Consider the following 22,057-nt stretch of genomic DNA (forward strand, 5'->3'; position numbering starts at 1 on the left):
AGTCCCAACAATTCATGCACTGATTACTTGGCATGGTAATCATTTAAAATTCTTACTGCACTCAAAAAAGAACATTTCGAATAGAATTTAAACAGAGCAATTGAAGCTTTTTAAAACCAAAATCATTCTACAGTAACTTGCACTGCAAAAACAAAGAGAATGGACTTATAATGCAGCCTTACAAATTACTTACCTCCTCCGGCTTCTCCCATCCCAGTTGCTGAAAAAATGGAAGATGCATAGAAAGAAAAATTCTCCAGTAGTGCTACTCCACCTTGGAACACTTATTTTTCTTCTTACAAAATGTTACAGAAGCATGTTCTTAGCCACTCTCATTAACTCACCATTAAAAAATAGTGATCCTCAGGTTCAGCTCTTAGGTATTTAAAAATGACCTGCTCCATGAATCTCTCCATGAGGTCCCAGTCTTCAACAATACCATGTCGTATAGGCCACTGAAACAAGGAGATCTCTCAATGCTCTAGACCATACAAGGACAAACAAATCCAGAAACAGGAACCAGCCTAAGTCCTCAAACTCTCATATCTTCTGCAAGAATGACAATACCTCACCTCATGGTTATCTTACCAAATCCACCATCCTGATTTTACTGTATAGGCACTATCTCCAGTTATCTCCCACTCCCAGGTACTTCAAACTGCAATGCTGTCTTTTAGGACAAGAAGGCAAAATCTAGACTCTATTTCTACAACTACTATTGCTCTGTGGCAGCACTATGTTTTAATCTCTCTTTGTATAAGTCATATCATTTACAGAGCTGAGAACCACCCTTGGCTATGACATGGCTTCCAGTCTAGAAAAAGAAATAAAGAACATGTAGGCAACATATTTTTCAACAAAAATCCTGGCAGGGATGATGTTTACTTTTTGTTCAATGTTAGGAGCACAGCTGACATTTAAGTAACACAGTAGGATGTATAAAATGCTTTTTTCCACATAATTCATAAGCTGGTAACATTTTGCAAGTACAAAAAGTCCTTTACTAGGGTATGGAAAATATGATTCACAAATTGTTTTGTGGAGGGATGTGTCAAACAGCCCTCCACAAAACAATTGTGACACTCCCCAAAGCAAAAGTATCTAAGACATTCTCCAGTTCATAAGCAATGGTAAGAGGATACACTTTTAGAAAAAAAAATAAACATTCAGTGATTATGACTATTTTAATAGTTAATAGTTTTGAAAACTGAGCAGCTGCACTGTATTAATGGATATTTAGATAAGAGTTTAAGCACTAATCACAGGGCAACACTAGCAAAACAGATCAGGAAAGGTAAAGCCATGAACAAAATGCCTTTTTTTAAGGGTAAAAAAAAAGGTAAATATGTTTTTAAAATTCATAGAATGGTTTATGTTGGAAGGGACCTCAAGGATCATCCAGTTCCAAGCCCCTGCCATAGGCAGGGACACCTCCCACTAGAACAGGTTGCTCAAGGCCTCATCCAACCTGGCCTTGACCGTCGCTAGGGAGGGAGCAGCCACAAATTGCTATCAAAAAGCCCTAGAACATAATATAATAAAACTGTGAAACTCTTTAGAAAGACTTCTAAAAAAATATTGAATGCTTACCTTTGTAGCATAGGTAGGTTTATCTATGGCTTCATCTCCTATGAAAAAATCCAGATCATCAACACCTTTCATCACCCTCCTCTGAGCCTGGTCACCTACTTTGGCTGATTCTCGGATGGCAATACCTTAAAATAAAGACCAGAGATATCAAAACAAAATTCAAACAACTGAATACCAAGTAGTTAGTATTTATTTGTTTAAGGATTCTACAGCAGTCACTAAACCTGTGCAAGTACACCACTCCACTGGAGATATTCTTTAAGCCAGTAAGTAATAGGGTTTTCTGAGTTTCAACTCTGGAATTCAGAGGAAGAGCACAGGCAAAGAAAATAAACTATGTACTTCAGAAGAAAGTCCTGGAGTCATTATCCAAGTTGGTGAGAAGGAGGAAGGGAGAAGGACAGAAATCAATTTGCAGTGCTACAAAGAAATCTTGGGAGACACTTATGCTTCCCATTAGCAGGCTGCAACTATCACTACAATGTTTAAAGGATGGCTGCTACAGGCAAAAAGATGAGATGGCAAAAATCAAATTTAGGGCAAGCTGTAAATAAAAACATAACCTTATGTATATACAGTTTTCTTTTAATAGGTCATAATCAGGATCTGAACAACACAGTAGAAAACACAGAGTGGACAGGCATCACACATAAATGCATCAGTACTATCAGCACCAGAAATTAGCAATGAGCAAACAATTACTTTGGAAACAATCTAACCCCCAACAAGTTTAGGGTTGTAGGAACCAGGATTTGTAAGAAACCCACAGGAAACTCTTTCTATCCCACTTCTTCAACAGAACACAAACCTTTAGCGATAGTTTAGGTCTGAAATAGCTGTAATACCGCGAAGAGACCAGGGGTACATCTAACAAAAAGCATGTCCCACTCTGCTTCTATGGGCCTCCATTACATTTGTTATTTCATTGGCTTTTTACCTTCTACTACAAAAAGCTACAAGGTAGCCTAGATGTATTAATAAGTAGCCAATTGATGAAGTTAGCAAACAGTAGAAGGCAGTGTTTAACCTAAGTGGAGACAAGCCTGAGATAACAGATGCCATTACAGGCATAAGTAGCCAGTGGTGCTATTTTTAAATATATATACAGCAGTTGAGTGAAAGACAACAATTACAACAGCAACACCAGAAAGGTGTAACATTGCCAGCAAGTTTATCACACCAAAGAGTAAGCCTGCTCAATAAAAGCATGTTACATAGGCAAAACCATTTTCATTGGTAAACACACACCTAAAAAGAACATTTTCTAATAGGAACAACTGTTTTGAATATTAAACTGTCTACAGTCCCAGACAGTGTAAATGAGGCAGACACCACCTGCACCTCACTTAGCACTTAATTTGACTGGTAGCCTTCCCCAGCTTATCCGGGTAGTAACCATGGTGTCAGGTAGACAGGAGGTAAATTGCACTCTGCCTACTCAAGAGTCCTGGCGTAAAAATAATGGAGATAAAAAGGAAATTGGACTGGAGCTCTCTTTGTCTTTGTCATAGCAACCAAAAGCCGATTTAATGAGCAACAGTTCTAGCTAACTGCAAACAAGGAGTTCAGTTTAGCTACACTCTAGTCAAAGACATGAACGCAAAGAGTATCACTTCCCAGATGGACAAGAGACTATGAAGGCTGAGCTGAGAGTTTGGAAGGACATCATTCACTCAGGGAAGCGCTCAGTGATAGCAATGTATATTAGAATTTGGAGGGACAAAAAATGACTCACATGATGGGATAATAAACTGCGGTTCTGTATTTCCTGCATAGCCAAGTTTCGTGTACCTAGGGAAAAAAAAAGACAAAAAATGCTTTCAATTCACATCTTTTAAAGTGGAAGTCAAACAATCACATACCACAACTACATTTCTGGGGTGTGCTTTCAGGTGACAACCTGCTGAGAAGAAAACTCAGCAGCAGTAAATATTTCAGGTGTTGTTTATTTTCTAGATGGATTCAGCTTAAAATTTTGGGTTGTTTTTTAACAAATTATTGAATCAGAAAACTCAGCTTCTGCTTTCTGTTCTTAATGACCAGCTACCACAAATGATAGGCAGGCTTCATTCCACCCTTTACAGGAAAAAAAGTCTAACCTTTCAGAAAGTCAGCACAACCAAAAATGTTGCTGGAGTTCACATAGTTGTTTACTGTTGTCCAATACAGATGAAAAAAGCCTGTCTTCAGCACAAAACACAGTTGGTACTTCTCTCATCGTCACAGATACAGTTTCTCTGTGTGGTAATACACATGTATTACACCGAAACCATAGAAGCATAGAATGGTTTGGGTTGAAAGAGACCTTAAACATCATCTAGTTCCAACTACCCTGCAACGGGCAGGGACATCTTCCACTAGACCTGTCTGACCTGGCCTTGAACACTTCCAGGCAGGGCACATCTACAACTTCCATAGGTGACCTGTTCCAGTGTCTAACCACCCTTGCAGTCAAGAATTCCTTCCTCACATCCAGTGTAAATCTATACCCTCTTCCACCTTAAAACCTCTTGTCCTATTACTACAAGCCCTTGTAAAATGTCCCTCCTCATCTTTATTGTAGACCCCCTTCAGGTTCTGAAGGCTGCTCTAAGGTCTCCCTGGAGTCTTCCCTTCTCCAGGTTGCACCGACCCAGCTCTCACAGTGTCTGTAAAGCACTGATCAAACGCAGCAGAAATGGGCAGCAGATGGTATGAAGCGTTGTCCATCACTTTTGATGTACACAGGAAACTGGTTAACTTGGGGAAGAAAAGAAATTTTCACACAAAACTTAAAATCTCTGCATGGTGTTACTGGCTGCAAGCTAGTTCAAGTCTTTAGCAGTTAGAAATAATCAACAGACCAGACTATGAAAAGCTGTTCTTAATCCTATAAAAACAATACAAGAAAATCAGAAGCAGACTCTGAAATGTATTTCTTTAAAAACACAAAACAATATTAATTGAATGGCTGCAAAGATTGATGTCTTTCTCTGAACACTGTCATTAGATTGGAGTAGAAATACAACAATACCATGATCTGAGTGAAATTAGTAGTATTCACATTCATTTTTACCATGAAAACCTAAAGCCAGGACGTTGTTAAATCTGACCAATCACATTCTAAGTCCTGAAATGAATTTCAGGTCTTTGACTACAGCCTCTTGTCAGTATTTGCAAACAATATTATGCTATCACTAAAGAAGAGGGTTGCTTCTTCATTAACAGCTTAAACAGTAAGCTCGCCTTTGTGGACTACTTGGCATAAAAACATTCATTAAAAGTCAGTTTGCTTAGATAAAGGCATTAAATCAACACCAAATTAGCAATGACCTTGGAATTTAAATATCATCTTTTCAATATCTCTTCAAAGTCATACCTCCAATAGGTTTCAAGTAGCAATTAAAAACGTTATTTTCCCCAAGGCTAAAAGACAAGGAGTATGCTTGAGGTGCCAGAGTTCATTGTATTTTTAATCATCATTACATGGGCATATGTTCTCAGTCCAATCCAAAATGTTTAGGACAAGCTTCCTGTGGCTCTCAAAAAAATACAATCAAGCCATTAGACTGATTTGAAAAGAAGGTCATTACTAGTAAGAATTCTTTTTATGTAAGTATTTCATAGCTTCTTCATGTTTTAGAATGAGACCTACCTAGGGAACATTGTTAAAGCATAACAAGCAGTAACACTGGGATTTAAGACACAGTATAAGATATTTCCTCTTTGTTTCTCTTTGAAATGGGGTTTTGGTCAAATGCACAGTGACAACAAAGGAAAACATTTCTGGATTCAAGAGACCAAATTGTAAGACTCAGAAATGGCAATCTATCAGAAACCCCAGCCTTACAAACCTCAGTAACAAAATTCAAAGTGAGTATTTATCTAAGGATGTAGATCTGTATACATATTTTCTATACAATATTTACGTGTGTGTGCATATGTAAACAATAAAGGTTTCTGCAGTATAACCAAAGCTCATTTCTTAAACTGAACTCATGATGAGAGGTGAGTTCAGTTTGGCTTTTTTCCTGCCCTGCATGTGTGCTGAACTCACTGTATTGAAGCCCCTACAAAAGTCATCTTGGGCTAGAAATTTTACCTTCCTTCCCAGATGCTCCTACCAGAATAGCTTATAGAGTTAGCAAAAAGCCCAGGCTCAATAGTTAACCAATTTATTTTTTCAGAAGTTTAATTAACCCCACTCAAAACTACACAATAAGCTTCTTTCTCAGTATCAGTGAAGAAGATTTCTCTTCAAAGAACACATCTCACAGAAGATTTCTTTTGCATGCCATTAATCCACGAAGGAGCAATACCGTAACTATGAGAATAAATTCACTACTTAACACTGAAGTAAAGAAGTGGGAGAAAAAGAGCAGCTGTTAAAAAAAATACGAATCTATTGAGGATCAAAAAAGTGACAGACTTCAGTAGGTGGCTGCATTTCAGGTATTTTGACAAAACCAAATGGAAGAGAACATCAAACTACTCTCAAAATCACTGAGAAAGAGAAGGAAAAGAGGTGATGCAGTTGTACTGTCCTTTCTTATCTGGTGGTCTATTCACTCAGGACATGACAGACTTGGTCCTAGATTTTCCTTCTGCCCAGCAGGACCTGAATACATTCCACCTTCCAGAGCTGTACTCAAGAGTACATTAAAGTGTTTGGGTGACCCACTTCCAGAACCTCCTACAGAGATTGTTCCCTTTTATACAAGATATTTAAATATTTATTGACCTGAAAGGCTCTGAACTTAAACAGTTAGAGAGGTTACCTGGTCTTCAGTCCCTTCTCCAATGAATATTTAAGCATCTAAAACATGTTTTTCTTTCTCTTGGGTTACAGCCTAGCAGGCTAATGGTAATGCTACATCTTGTGATCTGTAAATTACAGAGACAGCTGTAGGCAACGTGTAGATAATCAGTATTCCAACTTAATTTCATTAAAAAATAGATTTGCTGCCAGTGAGATAGGAACCTACTGGAAACTCTCCAAAATATAGGATATTGGAGGGTGCATTAAAGATTAGTAGAAGATTCACCCAAAGGACTAAGGCTACTGCATGTAAGAGGATTTAGAGGGACTATTCATTTTTTAAAAGCACTGGAAATTAGATATCCTTGAAACAAGTAGGTTCTAAAAATAGTGTCTCCTACACAGGCTTTTTTTTGCAGGTGATGAATGCATCAATCAGCTTCACTATCTACCTTGTGTATGAGGGATGGTCCTCCTAACCTTGATCCCTTCTGAGGTCCTATACAGAAGAACTTATATAGAAAAATGACTGGAAGATGCAAATGCAACAAACTGGGAAGCAAATGGTGTCCCCTCAGCCCCTTCAAAAAGCAGAGATACAGTCTGGAAAACTCTTGCACCAGAGCAACATAATTTAGGCACGTAAAATCACAAACTCAGGCAGTTGCTTCATCCATCTCAAAGCACAAGACACCAATTTTTAGTCTGGACAAAAGACCAAAGTACAGTAGTGAATACTGTAGCATTTCCTCACTCTCTATTAGTTCTCAGTCCAGATCTTTAAAATAATATCTTATATTTACAAGGGGAAAAAATTAACAACATTAAAAGTTCTGGTAAGTTAAATATGAAGTGGCTAAAAACACTACTACGCTTTAAGTAAGTCCTGTAAAAGAAAAAAGGGGGAAAAAACCTCTGTCAAGAGAACTCTGCCAGTTAAGACACTCAATAGCTGCCAGAACACCTGTGATGCTCTGCTGCCATAAACAGATTCTACAATCATTATTAGAAGTATGCCTGAGAAACTCTCCACACAAGGTCTTCATAAAAACAAGGAAAGGCATTTTTCAAATGAAGGAGGATGTGATGAACAAAGGGAAACAAAGAAGGAAGGGATGAAAAAGGAAATATCACAACAGAAAAAAACAAATCTATTATGTCTGCAGAATTTACCCCAAAGTATCAGCATCCACTACAGGAATAAAACAAATGTTGGACCCAGTGCATTTTTGAGAGGCTAGCACTTTACAGGACTGAAGCCTGTGATTATAAACAACAGTTAATTAATCCAGGCTCCTTAGACCCAGAAGAGCAATTACAATAATGTCTGCTACAAGTCTCATATGTACAGAGCAGAGGTAATACTTCGCTAAAGCAACTCATTTTGCATCAGGAGTTACAGTAAGAGGGAGGAAACGTAACATGCTCTGAGGTTCCAGTTCAGCAACAATAGCTCAGAAAGAATAACCACTTCCCTGACCCTCAAGCTTTAAAGGTAAGTCCAGCTCACTTCTCCCTGAAATCAAGTGCACCTCTAAGCTCATCAGTAAGACTCTGAAGTGATTTTTCTTATGAAAAGACATTTTCTTTAACTAAGAAAGGCATTTTCTTCTAACAGAAATTATACTAGTTTTTCTTTACTAAAACTGATTTCAATAAAATACACCCAAAATAGAAGTACTCCTCAGCACCTGCAAATATACACACTGAAAGAGAAGTATTTAAAGACATCTTTGTTTCGCACACCCACCTACTGGCATTCTGAGGTCCCACAGCTAAATGCCCATTATAGAACTAGTTATGAAGTTTAAAGCTATGTAAAAGAGCAACACCAAAAAGACCTGGTAGCCCTATGAAACTAAAAATAGAATGCTCTTCTCCACAAAAAGACTCCTAGCAAGGCATAAAGTGATGACTTGGAAAATCTCATGGAAAGAAAGTGAAGATATAGCGCATGAAAATTGAAGTAGGGCAAGAAATCTCAAATACCAAGGAAAATGAAAGTAATTGTGGCTTCCTGCAGGATTTGTGGATTTATGACAAAGGAGGTTCAAGTCACCTATCCAACAGAGGAAAGGAATGTTATCCTGTCCTGTTATGATGATGTGCTCCTCCCTTGAAGGTCTGTACATACTTTCTATAGACCTGCTGTTGCCTTTTTTAAGCTATTCTAGCATTTTACAGGACTGAGGCCTATGGATGCAAACAACAGTGAGCTAAACCAGGCTCCTTACACACAACAGCAACAGGCTTTTCATAAACGTCTTGAATCTCCTTATACAAAAAGAAGAGGGATTAGTGCCTGGCTAAAGCACTCAATCAGTACCAGAAAAGCAAGTAGAAAGGTGTACTTTATACACACAATGTTGCACAGTGCACACAAGCATATACCTTTTACTTTCTGCTATGACCTTCCAGGTTATTCATCTGAAAGCCCTTTCATGAATAATTTGAATTCATTGTTTGGAGCTTGTAATCCAATGTAGCTTCATCCTAACAATAAGAAGGGTTTCAGCTCACACAGAAGAAAATTCCAGAGACCACCTATCAATGAATCAAGCTACTTCTGGCTGCTTTGGTTCAGACTTACATCTTCTAGACTTCTGCAGGGTAACATATTTTGTATTCAATAACATCACTGCTGAAAAGTCCCCACATTTGAGTGTCCTGCAGCGTAGCCAAAGAGAAGTTCCATCAGCAGAGATAACAGGTTATCTTACATGAATTAACATCATTTGGAAGCACAGATATGCAAATTCACATCTTTCAAGACTATGTGCATTGTAGAATCATAAAATCAACCAGGCTGGAAGAGACCTCCAACATCTTCCAGTCCAACCTAGCACCCAGCCCTGGCCAATCAACCAGATCACGGCACTAAGTGCCCCAGCCAGGCTTGGCTTCAACACCTCCAGGCACGGCGACTCCACCACCTCCCTGGACAGCCCACTGCAATGCCAATCACTCTCTCTGCCAACAACTTCCTCCTAACATCCAGCCTAGACCTCCCCTGGCACAACTTGAGACTGTGTCCCCTTCTCTTGCTGCTTGCCTGGGAAAAGAGACCAACCCCACCTGGCTACAGCCTCCTTTCAGGTAGTTGTAGACAGCAATAAAGTCACCCCTGAGCCTCCACTTCTGCAGGCTGCACACCCCCAGCTCCCTCAGCCTCTCCTCACAGGGCTTGTGTAATTAAATGCTATACACACACTCCTCACCTCCACCAGTTTTACCCATGCAAGAACTAGATTGCAAAATTCTACTGCAGTCACTATTTCTCTGGGAGAACACAGTAAGCCGTTCTCTGCTTTTAATAGAGAACAACTGCTGGTCAGGAAGTCCTACTGCTAGAGCCACACTAGAATCACTCCACAACCTGAGAGCAAAGGAAGCCTCCTGCAAAAGACAGACATTGCATTCAAAGCATTTTCCAGATTACGTAGTTTGTACTGTAGCCTTTTACTAGAATTCCTATTTCTCTTCTTGAAAAACTCTTCAAGAGAGTAAAGTAGTAGCCCTGTAACGCCAACAGTTCTGTGGAGAATGGATATTCAAAACATCTTCAGCAAATAAATAGAAGGAACCTGGGAAATCACCAAGGAGCATGTAATGTACAAGCAGAATTACAGACCAGATGGAACTCAAGTCTCTATTCTAGTCCCAAAGTTTTGAGCTGTGGACTCCAGTATTCCCCATCCAGAGGACAGAGCCAGTTTATGGTAACAAAAGGTATAAACACAGCCAAGATAAGTGACTTCTGAAAGTTTTGTGAGTTTAATACAGCTGTGTTTCAAAATATGAAACACTTTTTCAGAAGGACAGTGGTGGAAAGGGCTTCCTCTGGTTACCTAGCGGGTTGGGTTTCTTGGTTGGTAGGTTTGATTTGGGGGTTAGGGGTTTTTTTAAGATGGCTCATTTGGGGAAGTTTTGAAGGCAACTTCTCAAGGATTAAAGAAACTAAAATACTGCTCCAAATTCCTCACAGAGGAAAGCTCCATCATTCCAATAAATCTGTGGAATCACTGACACCAAAGCAGAGCCTGCAAGTAAGCTACTAGCTGAACAGTTTACTCAGTGACCAGGATCTCCTTTCCTTTGAGCTGTCCATAACTGCTGGGCCAAAATCAAGATATTAGCAAAAGCAAACCACATACTCAGTATCACCTCCAGTACAGCTCTTTCTGATGCTTCCTACTCCTGAGGCACAGCAGAATAGGTCTATGGGATCATTGTGTCTTCTCTAGCCACAGATATATAGGAAAGACCTGTTCCTGAAACGTCTTCTGAGCATAGCCTCTGCAATTTAGGTTCATTTCAGTCTCCAAAGATTTGTGTTCCAAAACTTGTGGTTTAACTAAGTGCAGAACAGCTCTCACGTTGATTTGACAAAGGTGAAGAATGGATGATCTAATGACTAAGAAATGCCACTAGTATGAGACAGATCCTACTGCTGGCCAGAGCTGATACCTGGAAAAGTTGAAGATGCAGACGCTGGCCAGAGGCACAGCCAGGTGCGATCCAGCAAGGCCACTGCGCAAGCAAAGCAGACACCAGCAAGCACACTTCACCTGCTTCTGGAGCACTACCAGTGCCCGCCTGCAGCTCCCAGCGGGAGCGTATGGGTCACCGCTCTCCTGCGGCCACTGAAGTCAGCCCCGAGCTCAGAAATTTAATCATGCAATAGTTTAAACCCGGAGAACATGAACAAAAAACGGACCCAAGAGAAGCACACATAGAAATAACATCCCTAAAAGCACACGACCTGCTCGGGGAACACGGCCGAGGCACGGCAGGACTGCCCCGCTCCGAGGTCCCAACAGGGGGTGAAGGGCAAGAGGAGACTGGGGAGGGTACACTGCAGAGGGCAGCGGGCAGCAGCAGCCGCCTCAGCGGCGGAGAGGCCCCAAGGGGCTCGAGAGAGACCCCCGTCCTAGCGGTGACAGGCCGAGCGGAACGAGCCTCACGACACAGACCAGTGACAGGAGAAGGGCCTGCCCACTGCGGCCCCTTGCCAGCATCGAGGAGCAGCTGTGGGGCGCCGGCACGGCGAAGACACCCTCTGGGCTCCCCAAAACGAGGACCGGCAGCACTGACCCCTCCCCTCCCCGCACTCACCCAGTGCCTCCGTCTATCACGCAGGGGGGCAGGTAGCTCGCCATGCTGGGGAGCCGGCAGTGCTGGCCCTACGGCAGCCCCCAGGCCGCCGCCGGCTCCCCCCGCCCGGCGCGGCGCGGCGCGGCCTCAGCGCACCGGCGGCCGAGCGGCGGCCGGCACCATGCAGCCGCCTGCCAGCGCCGCCACAGGGCGCACGCGCAGCGCCGCCACGGGGCGCAGCCCGCCCGCCCCCGGCGGCGCCATCTTGGGCCAGGGTGGCGGCTGGCAGCTGCGGGGCCCAGCGCAGGCGCTTGTGAGAGGCCAGACGCATCGGCGAGATGGTAGCCGCGGGGTGGGCTGGTGTTGTGCTCGCCTACCGGTGCCGCGGCCTGCCAGGCAGCGCTGGCCCCAGCCACACGCTGGCCCGGGTGCGTTCAATCAGCTTAAAAGCTTTCAAGGCTTGTGTGGCCACAGAGAGTACGGGGCCAGTGAAGGGGTTCATCACCCCTCAGCGACCGCTGCCGGCGGTGCTGCCCGTCAGAGCAAGCCTTGCCTCATAGCTCACTTCCAGTGAAGGTGCGGTTTGCCTCGGGTTCAAGCAACAGTGGATCAACCAGTTGTGAAAAACACAAAACTCTTTCTCTGGTGGACGTGTTACAGCCCTCAAGTCCTCTCTGTTGGCCACACATAGGCCCAGAACACAACTGCATGTAATTAAGAGTCCAACCTATCACCTAAGCCTTCTAATTAACCCATGGCACTAAGTGCCTCATCCAGCCTGCTTTTAAGCACCTCTATGGACAGGCACTCAGACCAGCTCCCCGAGCAGCCCGTTCCACTGCCAATCACTCCTGCTGTGAAACTATGACCTTCCATTGACATCCTCTTTCTCTTAGTTTCACTCTCACCACAGATTTCATCCTGCACTGGGAAGTTTCTCCATCTGAAGTCAAAGCTAACATACCCATGGGGAACAAAGAAGAAAAGTCTGGTTTCTAACTTTCAAATTAAAATTAATTCCTGCCAAAGTCTGCAGTCATCTGTGTTCAAGAGTAGTAGCTGCTAGTGGCAGCTCTGCTGTGGGGCTGTACAGCATCTACCCACAAGGACTGGAGCTTTGTCTTTCTTATTTCTCTTGGCTGTATTCTTGTCTTTATCAGCTCTTCATAGCTGTGCTGCAGCTCCACTGGGCACAAAGGTGACCTCATTGCTGTCTACAGCTACCTGAAGGGAGGCTGTAGCCAGGTGGGGTTGGGCTCTGCTGCCAGGCACCCAGCAACAGAACAAGGGGACACAGTCTCAAGTTGTGCCAGGGCAGGTCTAGGCTGGGTGTTAGGAGAAAGTTGTTGGCAGAGAGAGTGATTGGCATTGGAATAGGCTGCCCAGGGAGGTGGTGGAGTCTCCATCCCTGGAGGTGTTGAAGCCAAGCCTGGCTGAGGCACTTAGTGCCATGGTCTGGTTGCTTGGTCAGGGCTGGGTGCTGGGTTGGACTGGATGATGTTGGAGGAGATTTCTTCCAACCTGTTTGATTCTATGATTCTATGAAAGAGGCAGGAGATAAAGTTCAGGCAAGGCTTATACAGGCCTAGCACTGTGTTTTCTAAGCCCAAGCTTAGCAGGCTTGTTTTCAGTTTGGTTGCAACACACTTCACCTGCAGGGCTGCTGATGTGTAATTTCCATACAGGACAATGGTGTGTCGTAGGTGACTCAGCTCTGGTCACACTGCGAGTGCAGTGGTAGTGGTAACACCAGAAATAGAGCCTTCACATGCCTGTGCCCAAGCATGAACCACAAAAACAAGTGTGTTTCCCCATGAGGATGTTGTTTTGGGCCGGCAGCCTGTATAAGCAAATTAGTCAGGAGTATCCTCTGGTCCTTGTGCCCACAGTTGGTTTGATGGCTATAGACTGTGCATGTGCCCTGGGGGGGTTGTTCAGCCATTTACCACAAACTGAGCACACTCACTCAACATATTTGTTCACTTTGTTCCCCTTGGAGATTTTGGAAGACACAGAACGTGGTGGAAGGCAGCCCAATTTGATTGTTAGAAGCATTCTCTTATTGGTGAGTTGGATCTGCTAATGCTCAGACTCCAATAAGTAGGCTTCAGAACTGAGGATTAAAGCTTGGTAAAAATTGTCTGCCCCCTCCCCGCGTCAGACCAGTCAAATCAAAACAGCACATGAAAGGCACTGCTTTAGCATCCAACAGCTAAAAGAAAGAATATGCTTAGACTTTCCTGGCCAAAATCTCCCCTCTCCCATGCTGTTGCACAATATGCTGTACTGGGCTCAGGGAGTATCTGCTCATATGTGATGCAGGCACATCTCTGTAAACTTTCTTACAATTCTCAACTTTCCCTTTTTCCTTTTTTTTTCTGCTTGTGGGGGAGTTTTTGTTTGCTTGTTTGTGGTTTGGTTTGGGGTTTTGCTTTTATTGTTTTAAACAAGCCTATTGCTGTTGCAGCAGAGAGCACCTCATCTGTAACCAGAGGTATTGCCATAGCTCACATGTAGCCTACAGGCTCTATGCAAACATACAATTTGCAAACAGCTGCAGAGATTTGAAACCTTTGTGCCCTGCCCTTCTCAAGCTGTTTATCAGGGTCCCTCGGGCATTGATTATTACTCTCTCAGCTCTTTTTGTGAGTGCTCCCTAACCCACTTCAAGCAGAATCAGCTGAGAGAGTTCCAACAGTTTAAATAGGCACTATACACTAACTCAGTTGATTGTTGCTGAAGTGGGTTAGGGAGCATTATCGAGTTGCTTTGTTAACAGAAGTGAGGAGAGGGTAAAGCACAGTAATATTTTAAGCTGTTCCAGCTGGATCCAAAAGAGGACATCTATCCATAGTCTTCAGTAACAGAGATGAGTCCATGGAGAGCCTGGAACAAGAATTGTGTCATGGATAGGACAGCATATATCTGCTGGTGGTCTTACAGCAATGAGAAATGGGAAAACATTCATCCTGATGATATATTGGAGATCAAGCATTGATTGTTTCAATGACAGTAATGAAATAGGGGAGCAAAGGAAGGGGAAGGCACATGATCTATACAGCTTAGCAGATGGCAGATTCTTCTGAAACTATCATCCGGGGGCGTTTGGAGGCTATCATGACCTCTCCCTCAGAACACACCCGTGGCTATCGTTGGTTGTGCTTTAAGCCCACAGGGGCCATTATGTCCTTCCACTCCCTGCACCATATAGGCCACAACAGTTATCTGAGTTTAAGACATACATAAAAGGAAGTGGACACCCAAGAAGTGAACACGGTCTCAATTTGAATGTGTATAGAGTCTACCACGAGTTAGATAGCTGAAGCTAAGTCTTTTTTGTTGGCTTGTTTACACCCTGTTTTAACCAGAGCATCCAAACGCCCTCCAGGAATGTGTTAAGTGGTGTGGTTATTGTCTTTCATGATTTCATTTCACAGGGAGAACTGAGTGGGCAGGATGAGATTGGGTTCTTACTTTTTATTTTAGAGGGTTTATCTTGAACTGTTGATGCTACTATATTTACAGTAAAGAAGCTAATCTAAAGAAGTAGAAGGTGTTGTAGTTTTGATAACCCTTTACTGTTATGAGAACATATTCAACAGTAGCAGGGCAGCCCCCCTGGAAACTCAGGTAACTGACAAAGGGAGCTTGCACTTACCTATGAGAAGCCAGCATGCTTTTGATGCATTTATGCTAGGTTTGTGTTGTTAATATGAACTATGTGTTGTCTTCTAGGTCATGCATCTTCAAAGCTAGTAGTGTTATACCCAGATGTATCGTGTTGCTATTTCAGAATAGGGGTAATGGAAACCCAGCTTTGGTTACATAGGTAATCTGGCAGGAGACAGGGAATCCTAAACAAAGTGCACACACAAGCTTAGTGACAGCTCAGAGTCCAGGGACATTGCCAAATTAATTAGCAAGTGAACCAATTGTATTTACCTACCCTCAAAGAAATGAGACTCCAAAAAGGGGTTTATTTGTTTACGTAACCTCTCCCCTGCTTGAGATCAGCTGCAGTCAGCTCTTCTTCCTTGCTGAGCTGGTCTGTTAGAGCACTAGGTGATCTTAGTGCTACTGATAAGACCTGAGATCTGTTGAAGGACTATGCTGCTGCCATTTAGACTCACATTACCCGAACTGCTTAGCTGCGGGACACATGTTCATGGTGAACTCTAGTTAAAGGGTAGTTGTAAGGCTATGTTCTTCCATCACTCCTCATGTAGTGGACGCTGTTGTGGAGGCCTCGAGGACATTCTTTTGAACCTTTGCCTCCACACAGAAAGGTCATTAGTATCTTCAGTAGGTTAAGGATGAGGGAGCACTATTGCACTTCCCCTGCAGTTTCTGTTCTGCCCAGCTATCGTGCTCCACCCAAAATAATTTCAGCTATTATCTTTTCAATTACAAAAGACATGTCTTTAATCCCTGGATTATCTCAAACATAAAGGTAGTTTAAGGGCAGCTGTTAACACAGTTGTCATCGTACAGTCACTAGGAAGGGTCACCAAGTACTGATGTTCACACACTAGCAATCACAGAGTATTACTCAATCACTGGAAAGTAAATTGCTGGAGAAGCTAAGCTTTCCCCTTGGCTGCAGATGAAACAAAGCCAAAAAAAAGAAGCAGCCACACAGTGTAAACTATTTGTACAAAGCCATATCTGCAGAGCACACATTAACCTCTCATATATTCTTTATGTCTACAGGGACCTGGACATGGCTTCTTCTGAGACCATTCTTCAGCAGGGTACTTCAGTCTACCTGCAATTTAAAGCATATGAATAGTCAGAAAACAACAGAATTATCCACGTCCCTGAAGTGATCTGTCCTTTAAGTCTGCAAATTAGGGCCTATACAAGCTTTAATTCCTCCTGAACAGTTGGTCTTAATATACTGTGGTAGAAAGCTACAAGCTGCTTATGCAAACAAACCAAAAAGTACTTGCTGTCTCTAGATTATGTTGGGGTCATATGTTACACGTTAAAGAGGGTTCTTTTGAGGAAGGACAGAGATGTATGTCTTTTACAGAGTAGGTGACTTATTTCTGAGCATCTTTCCTATGTATCCCACTGTGGTGGCATTTTATTTCCTTCAGACACAGGAGAACGTTGGCATTTCTAGCACCTGCTTGTTCAAAAGATGTTTTTACCTCCTAGGTAAGAATCCTTCTGTGCTTCTCAAGTTTGTAAAACATCTCCTATGTCTGTTTTTTTTCAGTGCAAGAGTTGAAGAGTCAGAATCTGATACCCCTGTTGATGCTGTATTACCAGCCACGATATTACCAACTGCTTCCTACCGTCCTCTTTCTATAAACCACTCCACATTTACTATTAGTGTGTATTTTCTTACATTTTGCACAGTGACTTCCCACCTCTTTTTCCTGAATGGACACTGTTAATTTAGTTTTACTCAGAAGCATTTTGGGTTCTGTCTAATCTCCTTTCTATTTATACCACATTCATCACCATGGTAGCTGAATGCTTTACAAAGTCTCTGTGAGGTGGAGACTCTGCAAAGCTTATTTTAAGGCACTCTGATTCTTTGTCTTTAAAATTGAATTCTAACAACTTCATGTTCCCAGAGATGAGAAATTACTCTTTTGCACTTTGCAAATTACAGTCTGAAATTTGAAGCCAGTCCAGCATGACTTGGGACCCATTTTTAGCTAAGAATATCAACTACAGTAACTCTAGACTTTCATTTTGATAGTTCTCTAAGAGAAAGGTTATGGTATAGAATATTCATACTTCATGAAGGCAGCAGTTCCTCAGACTCAAGCAAAGCCAGCAGACCAGCAGTAAGCTCTCCAGCTCACTCTCACCGATGTTAACATGCCTGTCTACCTTGCAGTCTGGTTATTCTTAACCATGCTATCATTGAGCCTGTAGATGTGTATCTGTATGTGCAATTAGATAACTGCACCACATGGCTTTGAAACAGAACACAGAATTTTGTTCCCTATGCTCAGTTCTGTGCATCTTGTGATGCTGCACCATGGAACTTGCCAACCATTAGACCTCTTGTTTCAGAGATAAACCACCAGAAGCTGTGGGGATTTTTTTCTATCAGGAGATTTTAAGCCCTGCACTAAGAAATCTGGAAAACCACAGGAAGTCTAACCAGTGCCTAGGGAAGGTCTGAACTACTCCATTCATCCCTATCTTCCCAGTCATACTGCTATAAATTCTAGATTTAAAGAAAAACATATTGCCCTACTGAACTTGGGAATAGCATGAAGACAGATCTACTTGTCAAGTTTTTAGATTCCTTTTTTTTTACTTGCATTCAAAATCCATATTTGGGCCTTCAGTTTGGCACTCTTAGGATAAAAAATTGTATTATCTGACAGTTTCTTCCTTCTCTCCAAACTGAACTCACTGGCCAGCATCAGCCAAGCTTGACTCAAGGGTAGAAGCATGTAAGGTGCAAACATTTCCAGTAGCTGTGTAAAGAAAATGGCTGGGAAGGTTACAAAGAAGGGTCAATATTACACTCACAGAGAGACTGCAGCATCAGCATTATAAGGCAACAAATTAATATGGCAGAGGCAACCTCCCAGGTGCCACTATCTAAGGACTGTTTGCTTAACCTGCCCAAAATGGCTACAAAAAGCCAGCAGAACAGCACAGGATGCAGCAACACAGTGATGAATTGGTCATCACTGGAGCACATATGGTCACTCAAATTGTTATCTGTTTGCAAACAGATGTATTCCAGCCAGTTCCAAAAAGGGAATTTCAGGATGTTTAGACATCCCAAAAAAGAGAGAGGTTTCAGTTCCTCCAGGGGTACTCCAGGATGGAAATGATACCCCAGCTCCACGCTACACAGCCCCACTCCTGCTATGAGAAGTGCATCATTGAACAGCAACTGCACGCAGAGGTATGGCCTGCAGATCAAACTGTTAGTCTAGCTTGGACACTGCACATTCTGTCTGCTGCCGACTGAATGGAATACTTTTTCCTACTCCTGCCCAAGTCATAAAAATGCCATTTGAGTAACTCTTTTTTGCAGTTGTTCCCAGTAGCAAACACGCTCAGGTTTCAGAGTTTGGTCAGCATCCCATAACCTTCATACACCGCAGATCTGCTTGTCACAACGATGCCATATGAAACCACAGCTGAGGCCCAGGAGAGCTGACGGCAGTATAGAACTGATTTCTTCATACAGGCCATGAAGCAAACAAGAGATGACCATAATCTGATGAGAGATGATCTTGACATCCCTTAGCACAGCCTAGCTCAGCAAGTATGTCAGCTAGACTGGTTTGGACAAGCAAATCAGTTTGTTTGTTTTCTTTTAAAAGACATCAAATGAGTCAACACATCAACAAAGCAGAACATACTTCTCAAGTTACTAAATGCAGTTGTTAATGAGCCAAACCAGAGACATCAAATAACCTCTTTGTGTAGATGAAGTCTTTGGTTCTTCCAGTCACCACAAGCACTGTCACAACACAAACATCATTTTATCTAATCAGGCTTTAAGAAAACATTTATTGTAGCCAAATACAGCTGCCCAAAATCATGGACTGCACATGACAGGATCAACCCCCGAGGCACATGAAAGGGTCTGACCAAGCCTTGCTGCAGGAATAGGGCACTAGCAGATCTGAAGCACCATTAAAAGCAACATGCCATTTCTTATCTGCTAATCCTCTGCTATTTATAGCAAATAGCTTTCCAAGACTGTGTTTGACTTTCTGAAGCAGCAGAACTGCTTTTTTAAAAGGCTTTTGAGGAAAATCTTGTGAATTTTTCAGGTTGCAACAAGTCACACTCCAAAAGGGTTCTGAGGCTGGTACTGGCACACAGTACTTGGAGATGGAAACTCAGCCACAGAGGCCAGGGGCTAATTCTCTTCAGTAACAAGAAAATCCTGGCATGTTTTTTCTGCCAACCGTGGAATGGGCTGGCTGTGTCCTTCTCCAAGGCCATCCCACAAAACCTGGAGCTACACCTTACTTCCAACACAAGCAAATAGACTATCCCTAGCACAAATACGGGCTGAGTGTACCCCTGTGAGGAAAGACTTGGGAGTGTTGGTGGATGGAAAACAGAAAGCGATCCAGCATCAGGTACTCAACAGCCTAGAAAGCCAGTTGCACCTTGTGCTGCATCAAAAGCAGCGTGGCCAGCAGGTTGAGCCACTTTAATCCACTCTCATGAGAGCCCATCTGCAGTACTGTGTTCAGTGCACTCTTACACTGAGGCCCTCAGTGTAAGAAAGCCATGAACTTGCTCCAGTGCTCCAGAGTAGGGCTATGGAGATGATCAAGGGACTGGAGCACCTCCCCTGTGCAGACAGGGTGAGAGAGTTGGGGTTCTTCAGCCTGGAGAAGACAGGTTCCAGGGAGAACCTATAGCAGTCTTTCAGTACTTCAAGGGGGGGGGTAAAGAAAAGATAAGCAGGAACTCTTATCAGGGAGTGCAGTGATAGGACAAGGGTAACTGTTTGAAACTGGAAGAGAGATTTTGATTAGATAAAGAGAAGGAATTCTTCACTGTGAGGGTTGTGAGACACTGGAAGAGATTGCTCAGAGAAGTTGTGGGTGTCCCCTCCCTGGAAGTGTTCAAGGCCAGGCTGGACGGGGCTTTGAGCAACCTGGTCTAGTGGAGGGTGTCCCTGCCCATGGCAGAGGGGCTAAACCAAGACGATCTTTAATGTCTCTATGAACTCAATCCATTCTCTGATTATTGGGCATTTGGATATTATAACTGAATCCCCATAAAAGGGAACCCCAAAATCTCCAGTTGGACTTAATGCACTGCAAGTATTCATCCTTTCAGGAGTAAATATGCTGACTGTGGGGTGTTGTTTTCACTGCAGGCTTACAAATCCAACATCCAACAACTGTCACCTGCCACAGAGCACTCAGGTCTGTGGTAGTTCTCCTCCTGTCCATTGGTTTACACTTTTTTTTGCACAAGCACCATAAAAATGTATGCCAGCCTCAGCACTTCTAAATTATACAAGCTTGGCCACTGTCAAACCTTAGTATTTCTCTACAGGAGATACCAAAGGAAACCCATCTCCCCAGACTTGTGTTCTCATCCTCTCCTGCATGGAAAAAAGATCATTTTCTGAAATACTTTTTGCTGCTTCTCCCCCCTTGGCTCCTGTAGCTCCACTAATACCTCCCTGCATCCAGCTCCGCTTGTTGGGGTTGTTTTGGTTTGTGGTGTTGTTTTGGGTTTTGTTGGGGCTTTTTTGGGGGGGTGGTGCTGAAATATGTGTCAGCTAACAGAGAAGCTATTTCTTTTCCACGAAGCATGGGATTTTGGTAGCGAATTACAAAACGTTCTGATATTACTGCTCTTTAAAGGCAAACTGCTGCGTTTCAAGCCTCCTGTATCTTCAGCATTCATAAAACCTTCCAAGTCTGTGGACACCCTAGTTTCACACAACACCTTCATACACACCACAAAGCAATAGGTCTGTTCTGCAACTGGAAAAAAAACAATTGCAGCACCTGGAAACATCTGCAGACAGTTCCTAATCTGCGTATCTCAGCTCTGGGTAGCAGCGAAAGCGCAAGAGCATGAAGTGGGCTGTGGACAATTAACCAAGTGGGTGGCTCTTCCACTGATCTCTTCACCCTGCTTGTTGCCCAAGCAAAGCAGATGAAAGCTAAATCAAATCTATTTACCCACACTACAAGCAGACCCCCCGCAGAGGCAGACATGCATGGCTACCTCACTTTCCACCATTTGCATACCAAATTTCCTCCTGCCTATACTCCCACTCTGAGACATGTTAAGGTTTGTGGCAACTCTTTAGAGCAACTAAGGAAGAAGTACTTCTGTGGTACTTGTGTGGATGCCATGCCTTTCCTCAGCTGGTTTGGTTTTGTTGTTTGTGGGGGCTTTTTTGCATAAAGTCAGCTCTCATTACAGCACCTGAGACTATCACATCATGAGGTTGAAAGTAAGAAAGACTATCCATGGATGCAAGCAGTGGTTGAAGATTCAGTACTGATAATCTCAAAGCCTGACAGCAAGAAGTGGGTATCAAACGCTGACAAAACAAGCAGATGCAATCAAGCAGCTGCATGCTTTACAACACAGTAAGTTTTTCATCTTATCTATTTATTGCAGATCCTCTATTACTTTTCCACTTAGCCAGGCACTCCTGCTCCCTCAGGGAAGGTATGGAATTGGCATAAAAAAAAACAGGAAGGAAAAATGTTTCTTACTGTTTGAAAAATGTATCTGTTTCCCAGGTTTATGGCTGAAATATGAGATTCTAAGGTAATTCAGGAGCCCAGAGTTACAAAGAGCGAGGCAATAGTTTAAATATTATCCAGCAGTCACAATCTGCCTGGCACAGCCACTCCATCAGCACTTTGTAAACCCAAACTTACTTCCTACTGACAAAGTCACGGCTCATCTTAGTGCACCAAACCCCTGCCCTCAGCCCTGCCTTCTGGAATGAGGAAAAAAAGTGAAACTGAAGGGGCTTGTTCTGTGTTGTACTTCTCTAAGACAGTTCTGTTTGCAAAAAAAAACAAACAACAAACCAACAAAGAAGCCTGCCTGATTTAGTAGCCAGAAGGGCAAGTCCTTGCCACCTGCATCACCAACAAACGGGCCAGTCAGCACAACTCACTCTCAGATAGTGATTCTGCACTA

The 22,057-nt window shown here is 42.9% G+C and overlaps 1 protein-coding gene across 2 annotated transcripts in view; it reads right to left on the reverse strand.

Moving 5' to 3' along the window:
• The window catches only part of ACTR3B (actin related protein 3B), a 101,540-nt gene that overhangs the window by 12,900 nt on the left and 66,583 nt on the right, over positions 1-22,057 (reverse strand). The window contains exons 1-4 of one of the 2 annotated variants that reach the window (XM_064162859.1): positions 11,444-11,582; positions 3,326-3,381; positions 1,591-1,715; positions 345-455 (exon numbers count right to left, since the gene is read on the reverse strand). In XM_064162859.1, the coding sequence (XP_064018929.1) occupies positions 345-455; positions 1,591-1,715; positions 3,326-3,381; positions 11,444-11,487 (336 nt within the window). In that variant the 5' untranslated portion in view covers positions 11,488-11,582. Of the gene's footprint in view, positions 1-344; positions 456-1,590; positions 1,716-3,325; positions 3,382-11,443; positions 11,583-22,057 lie in introns of those variants that run through there. The other variant, XM_064162858.1, reaches the window with a different exon arrangement.

Source organism: Pogoniulus pusillus, chromosome 23, assembly GCF_015220805.1.
Source record: "Pogoniulus pusillus isolate bPogPus1 chromosome 23, bPogPus1.pri, whole genome shotgun sequence".
In the NCBI taxonomy this organism is placed as follows: Eukaryota; Metazoa; Chordata; class Aves; order Piciformes; family Lybiidae; genus Pogoniulus; species Pogoniulus pusillus.